At 35.9% G+C, this 14680-nt stretch overlaps 1 protein-coding gene across 1 annotated transcript in view; it reads left to right on the top strand.

Moving 5' to 3' along the window:
- Positions 1 to 14680, top strand: part of PDE10A (phosphodiesterase 10A) — a 307572-nt gene that overhangs the window by 121794 nt on the left and 171098 nt on the right. The window contains exon 2 of the mRNA XM_063098382.1: positions 12483 to 12611. Within this exon, the coding sequence (XP_062954452.1) occupies positions 12483 to 12611 (129 nt within the window). The remainder of the gene's footprint in view (positions 1 to 12482; positions 12612 to 14680) is intronic.

The raw sequence follows: 14680 nt of genomic DNA, 5'->3' as shown, positions 1-14680 counted from the left end.
ATGGGGGAAGCCGTTGCAAGACCTTGAGCCAAAGAGTGACATGATCTGACTCTTATTTTAGCAGGATTGCTGTTGCTGTGTAGCGAATAGAATGGGTGAGGGGCAGGGCAAGGACTGTGGCAGGGAAACCATTTAGGATTTAGAAGACTACTTGAAGTAGTGCAGGTAAGTGAGAATGTGCTAGAACCTGGTAGGCAGGAGTAAAGATATTGAGTAGTTGGATTCTAGATTGATTTGATTGGTTTTTGGCCAGTAAGAGGATCAGAACACTTGACCTTAGTGCTATAATGCTGTGCCATAACCAGACTGAATCCTTTTTATAGCATAACCTGTTTTTGAATGTCTTTATCCATTTTAGTCTTCACTGTGGAGTTGTGGTTATTCTGAGTCATAGAAAGGGTAATTTTGGTGGGCTTAAGCTTACTCTTAATAGTTCTACTCAAAAATGATTGGGTTTTTTTTTTATCTTTTTCCATCTTTATCTTATCACTTTGATCAGCTCAAATTATAGTTGGTTCTTTCTCAGTTAAGGAAATTTTTATTGATGTTCTTAGCTAGGGGAAAGCACGTAATTCATGTCATTTGGTTTAGAAATACAGCAGTATGGGCTTTATCTTCTGATAAATGCAAATTATGAAATATTAGAAACAATGTCTTCTCTGCAGCTAAGGTGCCCCTCAAGCTGTTAATTCACGTGGAATAGGTAATCAGTTATGTAGGTCAGATACTGGCAGTATATTAAACCAGGGTTCATTAAAGGACTGCTTTCTAGGTCACAGGCAAATCCCCTTTTAGTGGGAATGTACTTGAGTGGAAAGAAATTATTTAGGTGAAATATGTGTGTGTGTGTGTGTGTGTGTGTGTGTGTGTATGAGACAAGGATAAGTATTATAAGCCATTTGTTTTTAGTTTGCTCCCTGTTTTTCCTCCTTGATTAGAAAGAATGGTATCAGTGTTTATGGAGTTTAACAAAATCCTAAGACGCATCTTACCTCTTTGTTTCTGTTATAAATTTACAACCATATTAATGATACTGAAAACCACTGACATCTGTCACGTGATAACCTCCATTTATCACTTATAAAGGACTTTGCCTTTTTAAGTAAAACCCAAAGTAAATGAAATTTAGAGCCTATTCATCCATTCCCTGATTCAATAAATGATTAGATGGAACTGCTATATAAATCCTTATGTTCATAAACTTTTATAAAAAGAGTGACATACTATACATAGGGACATATTTGCAGAGTTAGTACAATATTATAGGTGGATTGAAGGATGTCAGAATTAGGAGACTGTATTCAAAATATAAAGATACTAATTTTTCAGAAAACTTAATATAGGTATTTAAACTCTTTGGGCAAAAAAAAGGGAAGTGAAGGTAGAAATAAGAGAATGAAGAGAATCTCATGTAGGCTCAGGCAGGAATGGGAACTTAGGTAGATGCAGCAGGCTACTGAGAGAGGGTTCCTTTGCTTGGGCACTTGCTTTGGGACTTGGGATTGCTGTGGGGTACATATGTAATCTTTTAGAACTGGGCACAGTTTCCAGCAAACACATCTATACTACCTCCTTCCTAGACTTCTGTGCTGTCATACAAGACGAAGACTTACTCATTGGTTAATTCACTTAATGATGATAGTCCCTGTGTTGGGGGTCATCAGCATTACCCTTAAGTTTGGTGGTTTGTTAGGAAGAGTCACAGGACTCAGTACGTAGCTGTGTTCATGCTGAGATTTATTACAGTAAAATGATACAAAGCTCAGTCAGCAAAGGGAAAAGGTGCACTGGGTGAAATCTAGGAGAGATCCTGCACAAGCTTCCAAGAGTCCCTCCTAGTGGAGTGACATAGGATGTTCTGAATTCCTCCAGCAGTGACTTGTGACAACATGTGTGAAGTGTTGTCTACCAGGAAAGCAACTTAGATGTCGGGTCAGCCGCCGGCTGACCCGAACAGCCCTAGCCTCATTATCCGTCTCTCCCTGGGTGTCCCTTCTGGTGGGCAAGTGGATGGCCTGGATTACTCTTTCCCTCTGGTCCCCGTTGGAAGGAGACGGGGGAAGAGAGCCGCGAAGAGAGGTGAGCACAGCCGCCAGCCCCAACTAGCCTGTTAAAGGACACTCAGACACGGTGGGGGTTCTGTCGAGTAGTTCCTTTTATTATCACACAAGCACTTGCTTTTAAAGGCAAATGGGGAAGGAAGGTTTTTACATCCTCCAATCAGCTTAAAGGTTAGGAGAGCATGCATCCTGTCTCAATGCCTAGCTGTTGCAATCACGCAGTGTTCACGAGCACGGAAATGCATATTTGGCTAAGGCAAGGTTCCCGCAGACACTCCCACCCTACTTCCTCCCGGCAACATCTTAGGCTGCTACGTTAATACGCCCTTGTGAGCCCATAATGGCGCTGCTTGTAATGTCACTTAAGGCCTTAGTTTTTAAGGCCCGACACTTAGAGACTCAGTGCTCAGCGTTTATTGGGGCTTATCATGTAGGCACCGTCTGCCTGGCATGTACCAACTTTCAGACTCCCAGAAGAGAAGCAGGTGTTAGCATCATCCATATTGTTTGTATAGTCTAGGCACAGTGGCCCACCCTTCAGATAACTGTTGACTGTATGACATATCACTCCTAGATATGCCAGGCAGGGGCAAGCAGCCTTTCTAAGGAGAGCACTCTGTGGCCTGTTCTGTTAACTCTTTTCTGCATAGAGCCAGGCATTGTGCTGTGTGGAGAACGAGACAGATCAGTTATTGACTTCATCAAGTTTGTACTCTAATCGTAGAGGCTGAAGTTTATAATTGCCTACTGAATTAGTAGGAGATTTCAACTTGTGATGAGTGACTTGGAGCATAAGAGCAGGGTACAATGAGAGTGTAGTGCAATGGGGCAGTAAATGTAGTGTGTGGTTAGTGAAAGAGTCTCTGGGGAAGCTGCTTTTAAATTGGCTGAATATCTCAATTAGCCAGGTGAGGAGTAGCGTATAGAGTCAGGGCAAATAGCAGTGAAGACCATGAATGGGGAAAGGGCTTGGCATGTTGGTGGAAAGAAATGGAGGAAGCATGGGGCAAAGTGTGGTCATTCTGCTGACCCTTCCCTTTTCATCCTTAAATCAGATTTATTTTCAGGACTAGCCTTGTGACTCCAGAGGCCTTTCTGCTTCAAAGATTTCTTTCTACTCCCTATCAAAGCCTGAGATTTAGCAGTAAGATTTTTCAATTTATAATTTGAATATGAAAAATGTAATTCCAAATTGGAGGTAACACTGACCAGTAGCAATCCCATTAAAGTGTAGTAAACTAAGATAGAAGAAAGGGAGAAAAACAAGAGGCAGTTTGGCTTTAAGAGGTGAGCTCTTGGGCTTGTGTCCTTGTTCCTACCTTAGTTATTGCTTCTGTGGCAAGTGGAAAACTAATTCAATTATTTAACTTCTGTTTTCTTAGTTTTCTTATTTTATACTCTGGGGATTATATAATTTATCTATTTAACAAATATTTATTGAGCATTTACTGTGTGCAGTATACATAATGCTCTGAAGCTTAACTGAGCTAATATGGTAACGGTACCATGTATAGCATAATGTCATATATGGAAAGTATTCAAGTGAGGCCAGTGGTTATCAACAAATGCTGTTAGCTGGTTTGTCTTTTTGGTAAGGGAGGAAGTTCAGTAGTTGGAGAACAGAGGCAAGAGAGGTAAATACCCAGTAAAGAGAAGGCGTATAAAGTTGAATTCTGAGATTCTGAAAACAGACTTAACTGATTTCACACTTTTTTCTCTGCCAACCTTCATTTACTTTTGGGCAAACAAAGGTTTTGCATAGATGCATATATATGCAACCTAGAACAATTATATGCAATTTAGGAGAATATGCACACACACATAAAAGTTAGCAGGGACATTGCTATCCAGCACTGCTTCCTATGACATAAGATACTTTTGTTTTAAATAGACAGATTTTGTTATTAAGGTGCTAAAATGATTCATTTGTATTACAATATGTATTAAAAAATTTTACATCTCTGGTATATGTTTTGGCAGTGTCTTTCGAAACTAAGAATTTTTAGTGTAAATTTGTACATATATTTATCTCTTGGGTCCTTGGAAAATAGGAGGACATCCCAGGCTGTGAAGCATCTCTAAAGTCATTGGAGTTTCCTCTCACTGAGCCTCTCAGTTGTAGGAGAATGCACTGTCTGCTGAGATAGCTTGTGCCAGTTACAGAAGCCTTGTTTCTTAAAACATTCTGCCTGAAGTTAAATTGTTATCTGGCTTCCTAAATTGTTATGTAGTTTTGCCCCCTGGGTTCATACATGGAAAACAAAACAAACAAAACAAAAACAAACAAACTGAAATCTCTTAACCAGTTTTCATTAATAGTATTCAGAATAAGCGGTAATGAATGTTCACCAAGAATCTTGTGTTCTTCAAACTAAACATTTGTATTCCTTCACCCACTCCTCATATGACATGCATTCCAGCCCCCTCATAACTCAAGCTGTTCTTTGACAATTGAACTATTATAGTACAATATTTAATAGCATGAAATGGTATTTTTCCCCCAAATGTATTTTACAGTTGGACTAAGACTTTAAGAAGCTGAAAATGATTTTGCTCATTTCTCACACCTGGACTAAACACAGAGGAAATTGTAAAATTGATACAATTATTATGATAAATCACAGAAAAGATTATTGGTCTTCTATACCTTAAATAAAAAAAATAAAATTTCTTTAACCTAGCTGAGTTTCGGTACAGTGAGATAATGGGAATTTTATTTTTTCCTCGTTTCTGTGATAGTGAAGGGACAGAGGGCTTGATGATAAGACATGTAATGTGGGAGAAAAGAATTCTTTTAAGGTCAGGGAGCCCTGGGTTAGGGTAATATAAGGGCACTGTGGTATGGAAGTTAAGGAACCAGAAGTGAGGTGTCGTGAGGGAGAGGCCCAATGGAAAGAGGGGGAGTGTACTGGACTCTTGCCTTATGTTTTTGACTTTTTTTTAAAAAGTAGAACAGACATAGAGTTGGGATTTTCCTCCACATTAAAATGGTAGAATTAATACTTGAAAAATAATGCTTTTTTCTATTTCCCAAAATAGATCCTTTAGTACATGTGATTAGTAATTTCAAATTATCACTCAGAATGAGAAAAACATTAATTTTTTAGCCTCTGATTTAAAACTTATTTAAAAAATAATTACCTATGGATATCAGTATGATAGAACTTCAGAAATAATAAATGCTTCAACATATAGAAACCCATTATTAGAAGAATAAATTGTTGTAAAGATTCATTTGACAATATATCTGAAGTGAACCTAAATTTGCATCCAGTTACTGGCATAAGCACAGAGAGATGAATATTCCAAGCAGCTTTAAAACACAGTAGTGTGTATATTTGTAGTGGGGTATATCCGAAAGGACAAAGAAACATACCTTATATGTTTACAGCACTCATATACTATTGTGTGTGTACTGTGAAATAGAACAAAGAAGTGATTATGTAGTCTGGTTTCTTTATTTCTGGAATGGAAGTACCATTACCCACTAAAAGGAACCAGAGATCCTGAGGAAAAATGTCTGAATCCAGATCTGGGGCAGAAAGTAAGCAGGATGAACCCAAGACACCTTATATTAGCAGATAGGAGAGAAGCTGTCAAGAACTGCTAGATTCTTGTTAAAATGACTCAGAACCAGCTTGAAGAGCCTCATCCACTGGCTGAAAGTGGGGCAATTTGTATACCAATAAAGGATAATCATTACAATGGAGGAAAAGATTAACTTATTGAAATCTAAGATTTCATAGCAATACAAAATTTTTAGTTGCTTACCCATGTGAGAATGTTACTGTACCCACTTATTATTTTGAAAGCTGGCAAATAAAGGGGAACAAATTAAGCATTTATCTTGTCTTATCTATATGAACTACCCCATTGGGTAACTCAGTTGTAGATGAGGCAAAGTTTCTCTTTATATTATTTCAGCTAATAAATGAAGAAGGCATGATAGAATAAGGAAATCACCATAGTTAAGCCCTAATGAATTCATGATTCAAGAGTCACTAATGCTGTTAATGTTAAAAAGAAAAAAAAAACAAAACAAAACATCTAGATGGTATGAGCTTGTGACAGAAAAGCACAGTACCACTTAACCAAATTGACCCTACCCACAGTTGAACCTCAACTCTTCAGATCTCTAGGTCATTAATGTCAAATTTCAGGAAAATGCAGAGGGCAGAGGAATATGCTAAACACCACCACAGGGATAAAATCAGGAAAATCCAGACTGAAGTAAACCTTAGGACTAAAGACCTATATTATTCTATTATTATTCCTATAATGGGGAAGGGAAGAGGTGGAAGAGGAACTTACAGAATAAAAGAAACCTAAATGTAATAAAGAATAAATAAAATACCAAAGAACTGCAACATGTAGACCACACTTGCGTTCTGGTTCAGACAAATAACCTGGCAAACAAACAAACAAACAACAAACCCCACAAAACTGAGAATTAGAAACTTGAATGATGCCTGGATGTTTGATGGTATTAAAGATGATAATTTCTCTGTAGATGCGATAATAGCAATTTTGGTTAGAATAGTTTTTATTTTTTAGAGACACATATTGAAATGCATGAATGTATTAAAATGATGTCTGGGAGTTGCTTCCAAATTATATGAGAAAGGGAGTGGGTTGGGTTGCAGATGGAAAATACTGGCTATGAGTTGATAATTGTTGAAGCTGGCTGTTGAGTACATGGGAGTCATTATAGTTTTCTGTCTTTCTATAAAAGTTTAAAATTTGTGTACATATATATGTGTATACACACACAATCTCCATCTGAAAAAGAAAGTTGAATTTGTAGCTTGCAGACAGAGAAAACAAAAGGGGTAGCATAAATAACATATTACATTATTAGAAGCCTGTAAGATTTCTGTGAAGGCAGAAGAAAGGTAGCCTTTTAATGCTACTATTTTAAAAGACATAAAAATGTATCATCATTGATGTTAGTATTTTGTTATTGATATTTTGCTTTACCTGCCTGGAAACCCAAATGGTGCTAATTCTTTTCATTACTACTGTGTAGTTCAATAACAGAAGGTTGAAGTAGGAGATATTGATGTGACTTTTATCCATCTGTTTGTCTATTTCTTTAAAAGAAAATCTATTCCTTATCTATACCCCAGGTTGCTGGCTGAATTACCAGCCACAGAAACAGTTACCTTTACTAAAATCTTTATCAGTGTTTATTATGCTTTTTGTTATACATCTTCAGAGTTACTTAAATCTAACCATTAGATGCATCATTCTGCTTTTCAGCTTTGGTTTTGTTTAGATTGTAATCTTTCATGACATTATTGGTGGGCACTTGTAAATTGCATTGTGAAAATTAATAAAATTCATCCAACTCTTTCTGACTTAGTCTGATCATTCAGTCTATCAATGCCCTTGTGCTTCGCTTCTTTCTCTCATGACTTTAAACCAGCTCCTGCTCATTGGCACCCCTGCCAGATGTTGAAAAATGAAAGTCAGTTTAATTAGTCTTATCTGTTTGCACTCTGGCAAAATATTGCAGAGATGAAAGGATGTAGTTTGTTAGCAGAAACACAATATTTAAAATGTATTGGTTCAAATATACATGTTACCTTGCAATAGTTATTTTTATTAGTCTTTTTGTATGATTTTTTATGGATTATTGGTGGCAAATTTTCAATCATTGGCTGTTCCAAACTTATCTTATGTATTTTCTGTTCCTCTCCTAAAATTATTAACCTTTTATTGGAGAATGGTATTAGAAACCAAGAGCTGGGTGCTACATGTGCTCATTAGTACTGGGATATTGTTGCTTCTAGGCCTTCTCAGCTAACATAGAAAGGTAAAATATTTGTGTACTAACCTGAGTATATGAAGGTAATTCAAAAAGTTCATGGAAAATTAGAATTAAAAGATAATACGAATCTTTCGCATGAACTTTAGAAGTACCCTCATGTATACCTATCTACCAGTATTTCTATACGTAACCATCTGTGTCTGTGCTGTCATACATAAGTTCATACTGATAGTCCAGCTCTAATCCATTACCACATGGGTCATTCTAAACTCTTCATTTTGCTTATCTGTAACATCCCACTCTACCATTGAGAAATCTTATTCCCACAGTCTAACAACCGTTTATTTAATTGTCCAATTTAAGCATGTATGCATAGTCGTGTTAAGCTCAGAGTTGTTCAACTCTACCCTCATGGAATAACAACTTTATCAGCTAGAGTATAGTGCTTATATACAGTTTGTTTTGTATTTAGTCTTACAGACTCCACTCATTTTCAAAATAATACAGGTCAGCACCTTATCTCTCCACCCCCTTCAGTGAAGTTGTTTCATATACATTTATAATGCATTTAGATTCATTTGTCACATTCTTCCTTCCATCCTGGGGATCCCCTAACCTTCTAAGGGATTTTTTAAAAAATTTGCTTGCATTATAATTTATTCCTTGTGCTCTAAAGTTCGGTGGATTTTGGCAAATGCATAGTGCCATGTATTTATCATTACAGTATCACGTGGAATAGTCTCATCACCCTCCTTGTTTCATCCATTCAGCCTCTTTCCTTCCACCTGGACTCCTGGCAGTCACTGATCTTTTTACTATCTCTATAGTTTTGGCTTTTCTAGAATGTTATGTTGTTGGAATTATATAACATGTAGCCTTTTCAGAGTGGCTTTTTTTCTCTTAGCAATGTGTGTTTAAGACTCATCCATGTCTTTTCATGGCTTAATAGCTCATTTCTTTTTTTTTTTTTGTCGTTTTTTCGTGACCGGCACTCAGCCAGTGAGTGCACCGGTCAGTCCTATATAGGATCCGAACCCGCGGCAGGAGCGTCGCCGCGCTCCCAGCGCAGCACTCTACCAAGTGCGCCACGGGCTCGGCCCTAGCTCATTTCTTTTTATTGCTGATAATACTTAGTTGTATGGTTGTACGACAGTTTTTTATCTATTTACTTACTGAAGGATATCTTAGGTGCTTCGAGATGTGGATGATAATGAATAAAGCTGCCATAAACATTCACATGCAGGGGTCTTTTAAAAAATTAATTAGTTTTTATAATTTTTTATTTTATTTTTTAATTTACCAATATGCAGTGTAGTTGATTTTCATGTCCTTTTACCAATTCCTCCCCTCACATGCAGGTTTTGGAATAGACATACATTTTTGTATCAGTTAGGTAAATACCTAGTAGTGTGGTTGTTGGGTCAAACAGAAAAACTGTATTTAGCTTGGGAAGAAACTGCCAGTCTTCCAAAGTAACTGCACAATTTTGCATTCTTATCAGCAATGAATGAGAATTTTTGTTGGTCTGCAATCAAGTCAACAATTGGTGCTTTCAGGTTTTTGGCTTTTAGCCATTCTAATAGGTGTGTAATAGAATCTCATTTTTGTTTTAACTTCAATTCACTAATGACAAATGAGTATCTTTTTATGTATTTATTTGTCATATCTATCTCTTCTTTGGTGAGGTGTCTGTTCAGATGTTTGGTTCATTTTTTTTTTTTTTTTTTAATTTTATTTTGTCAATATACATTGTGGCTGATTATTGCTCCCCATCACCAAAACCTCCCTCCCTTCTCCCTCCCCCCTCCCCCCCAACAATGTCTTTTCTGTTTGCTTGTCGTATCAACTTCAAGTAATTGTGGTTGTTATATCTTCTTCCCCCCCCCGTTTGTGTGTGTGTGTGTGTGTGTGTGTGAATTTATATATTAATTTTTAGCTCCCACCAATAAGTGAGAACATGTGGTATTTCTCTTTCTGTGCCTGACTTGTTTCACTTAATATAATTCTCTCAAGGTCCATCCATGTTGTTGTAAATGGCAGTATTTCATTCGTTTTTATAGCTGAGTAGTATTCCATTGTGTAGATGTACCACATTTTCCGTATCCACTCCTCTGATGATGGACATTTGGGCTGGTTCCAACTCTTAGCTGTTGTAGAGAGTGCTGCGATGAACATTGGGGAACAGGTATACCTTCGACTTGATGATTTCCATTCCTCTGGGTATATTCCCAACAGTGGGATAGCTGGGTCGTATGGTAGATCTATCTGCAATTGTTTGAGGAACCTCCATACCATTTTCCATAGAGGCTGCACCATTTTTTTGGTTCATTTTTTAATTGGGTTGTTAGTTTTCTTATTGTTGAGGTTTAAGAGTTTTTTTGTATATCTGAGAAGTAATTTGGCAAATAGGACTTGTATGATAATCCACTAAGATGGAATGTGATGACAAGGAGGGATGGGTCAGTTATAATTTTGTATTTTCAGCCTGGGTTTCTGGGGAAATGAAGAGTAATAGTAACAGAAAAAGGAAAATTGTGATTTAAAATCTCTTTGGGAAAAAGTGGGAAGGAAGTGACTCATTTAGTTTTTGACTTCAGTTAGAGCTTGATTGAGGTGATGGAAAAATATCTGAGGACTGGAGATCAAAAATATATTAAGATTCCTGATTCAGGTTTTGGCGCCTTCATCATGGATTGTTGAGGAGAAAACAGAAATCAAGAGCGGTTAAAAAGTTAATGTAAGAACTGTATAGTGCTGTGTCTTGTAACTGATGGAAGGAAGCTTTAAGAAGGAATCAGGTGTTGAGAATGTCCCACTGTGTGGGACATAATCAAAGAGAGTATGAAATTTACATTGTCTTCTCAAAGGTCAAGTATGCTATCGGCTCACTTCAACACCCTGTGCCTTTTGTATGTTGGGACCACAACTTGCTCTGTCAGGAGGTGAAACTCTAATGAGTCGTCGTCTTTAGTACCTTGTAGAATTTCTCAAACGGAATTTTACACCACCACACTCTTTTGCAGGGTGAATCTAGACAGGGGTCTTATTTTTCTTTTCTCTAATACAACTATATTTATATTTTATATATATGTATGTACATATATGTATGTTTAAATTGACTATTTAAGTACTGATTTCATTGAAAGAAATCATTTGCCTTCTCAATGATACCATTCTGTTGTAGAATCCTAACAGTTGTGACTTTAGCTCCCTGCAGAATTAATCAAAACATATATAAATTTTGTGCTTGTCTGTTTGGGAAGACATACAGCCTACTCCCTGAAGTCATAAAGATATGTTTCCTTTCTTTTCTGTCTCAAAGTACAATTTTTCATTGCCTTTTTTATCTAATAATCTCTAAGGAAGATAATTTATTTAAATAATTCACAGAGGAGATGCAGTAGTAAAAATAATTACCATCACTGAGAATAATTATTCATAGCCTGTTTGTGTTTGAGGTTGTTTAATGAAGTGGCATACCAACATGAAGCACCAATTGGAAAACATGTAATTTTATATGTTCAATATGAAAACATGTTTGAAAATCCTATGTATATTTAATAGTTATCATTAGACTGAAAATATTTCAGTAAAACTGTCTAGAGTTTCAATGAGCAAATGTCAAGATTCTTATGAACTGAACATTTGTTATACCATTGGGTTTAGTGCCTCTGAGAAAAGGAAGAATTTGTGTTGTAAGGCAATAAAAGATAGGAATTTATTTATTTATTAAACATTTTTTAGCAGCTATAATGTTTCAGTGCTAGATTCTCCTATTTGCTACTATCCCTTGCTTTGACTATTAAATTTATGATAACTGTTTACAAACAAATAAGCTCTTTGTAAGGTTTAATGCACAACATTTTATCACAGAATCAGTTTTTACATAACACTAAAATTTACAAAGCTGTTAGAAAACAGCTGTGTAACGTGATGTAATATCTACAATTAAAAATCGCTAAATTTCTAGCTTTACATTATTTTTTAAAATTACTTTTTATTGTGGTAAATATATACATAGCATAAAAAATGTTTTAACCACTTCAGGCGTACAGTTTAGTGGCATTAATTATATTCATAGTGTCATGCTGTTGGGAAAAAATGCCAAAGTAACTTTCTCATAAGCCTGTTTTGTCCTTGAAGTAATATTTTGTCTTTGAAACAATGTTTGCTTGTTGCACTGGTCTGGCCTCTAAACACTGCTTGCATTTTTGGCTTCTGTAACTTGCTTATCTGCCTAGACAACATGAATGCTGAGAAAGCAATGCCTAAAACCTGGAGAAGTTTGCCTACATTAGTCCTGTGGGACCTGGGCTCAGGGTCCAGATTTTTTCAGGCAGTAGTCTGTCTGGGCCTGCTAGCGTAGTAAACCTCTGGCTCTCCAACCCTCCAAGTGTGGGGTCGCTCGCTTCTTGCCTAGTCTGTTTCTCCAACAATGCAGTCATTGCCCTGTCTACTTCCAAGACTTTGCCTTGACTCCAAGCAGAACCTCTGTAGCCATGAGCAGTAACTCCCCCATTTCTGCTCTCGCTAGCCCTCTCTTTGGTATAAAAGAGGGTACTGGTTCTTAGCATATGTGTCATTGTAAAATATCTTTCACATAGATGAAGATGTTGTATAGGTGAATTTTACTCTTTTCAATTCTTTTACAGGTTTGACAGATGAAAAAGTGAAGGCATATCTTTCTCTTCACCCCCAGGTTTTAGATGAATTTGTATCTGAAAGTGTTAGTGCAGAGACTGTAGAAAAATGGCTGAAGAGGAAAAACAACAAACCAGAAGGTAAGATCTCATTCAGATTGAGTGTCGACCAATTTTAAACCAACTTTTTCTAACTTATGGCAAAAAAAACAAGCATTTAATATGTTCTAGATGGCAAAATATAAAGTAGGCAAATGTTTAACATTTTAATTCTGTCAGAGTTTTAGTCTGTTTTACAAGCTAAGTAAAGTAGAAAGAAGTAAATGCAAAAGAAATATTCTTGACTTAAAAAAAAAAACTTGACAAGTAATTCTTGAGAATTCACTTGATTTAGATATGACAACACTTATGCAGAAATCAGTTACACTTGCTTTTATTTAATGGTTATTACTAATTATTAGAAAAATATTGTTTGTATGTATTTCAAAGATATATTTATATTATTTGTTTTACGAAAAGAAATCTTAGAACAATTTTTATATACGCATAGTAGGGAAAGAACTGTTGACCTGGCGTTTGACTTTTCATTCACACTCATAAACTCTAACAGAACGTTTATTGTCATGAAGCTTTCAGTAGTAGAACAAGTACATGTTGGACTTAAATTATAGAGAAATTAGAAAAAGAGTAGAGAGACACAGTTTTAACTTTTGGATTCCTGGGATTCCAAGCGCATTTAATTTTCTGCAAAGTAGCTGTCTACAGGAGGGTTCCCTTTGTATGTCGTATTCTTAATCCCTAAAATGCATTTATTTTTTAACATAGAGACTGCTTAAGAAGCAGTTATGTTTATGAAAAAAGAAACATAGGCTCAAAAGGGATGTGAAATCTAGTACATTTTCCCTCAAATTGAATATATATCTGTGATTTGAATATTGTAGTGTCAATTTTATTTTGGTTTTAAATGAATTTATATTTGGCCAAACTTGACTTCTCATTTCACTGAATATTTTTTTTACGGTGGCAATTAATTTTATGTATAATTTTTACTATATGAATACGTTATATATTAAAACAAAAATGCTAATTTGGAGGAATGTTGTTGGTGTAAAAAGATTCTATATTTATAGTATAAAAATGATTATTATTAACATTTTATGATGCTAGAAGTGTAGATAATATTCCTCACTCTAGTTTTTAGTTTCTGTAATTTTCTTACATGATTTTAATAATAAAAAGAGGTAAATATTTTAAAGAGTACGTTCTCACTAAAATATGAAATAGTTTTTAAAGTAAGTGTATATCAGTGTGTGTGTATGTGTATGCATGTATGTGTGGATTGGGAGGGAGGGAAGGAGAGAAAAAATAAGTCAGAGATAGGTATTTTCTTCTCAAAACAGATGTAGTATTTAAAATCAAGAGCAAAGTTTGACACAGCATATTTCAGTTATTACAAACCTCAAGCGTTTGAAAACAGAGATGTTTAACACTTACAAAACATGTGGCTGAGCTTTGCTTAAAGCACATCAAATTTCAACGTGCAGTACAATGAAGGATAATAATATGTTGTAAAAATGTGTGATCTCTGTAGGATATGAAATTGAGTACAGGTCTTAGAAAATGAAAAATTTTACCTACCATTTTAGTCTTCCTGTGGAAGAACTGTTGAATTTTTATAAATATTTAAATGTGTCATTCCATATCTTCCAAATCTCTGTTTTCTGTATTTAGTTAATCAAATAATACTTTAAACTCTTTAATACATATACTGAAGGGTTAAATTATTGTTGAAAATAGCAACATGTAACTGAAACCTGGCTCAGGTGTTGCCGCCCCTCCCCCAGTTTGATTGTATAAGGAGATGCTTTTGACTTTGCTCTGCAGAGGGCTAGAGCCTATGGATGAGGCTGTGAATGAAAAGAAGCTGAGTGAGAGGTGACTTGGAGTTTACCATCTAGTGGCAGGGGCAAGTACAGAAGTAACCACATGGAAGAATGCAGGAGTAGTGAACAGGGGTGCGGGCAGCTTGTAATGGAATTCTAAAAAGAGGAACCTTTAATTCTGCTGTCTAGTCTGGTGAGATCCTCTTTACCGCCTCTTTCTAAGGGAGTTTATCAAAAGGATATATCTCAGTATTATTATTATTATTAATTGAAAAATAATTGATTAAATGTATTTGTGGAGTACAGAGTCGAATATCAATTCCTGTG

The sequence above is a fragment of the Cynocephalus volans genome, chromosome 5, assembly GCF_027409185.1.
Source record: "Cynocephalus volans isolate mCynVol1 chromosome 5, mCynVol1.pri, whole genome shotgun sequence".
Lineage (NCBI taxonomy): Eukaryota > Metazoa > Chordata > Mammalia > Dermoptera > Cynocephalidae > Cynocephalus > Cynocephalus volans.
This window is presented reverse-complemented; position numbering and strand designations above follow the sequence as displayed.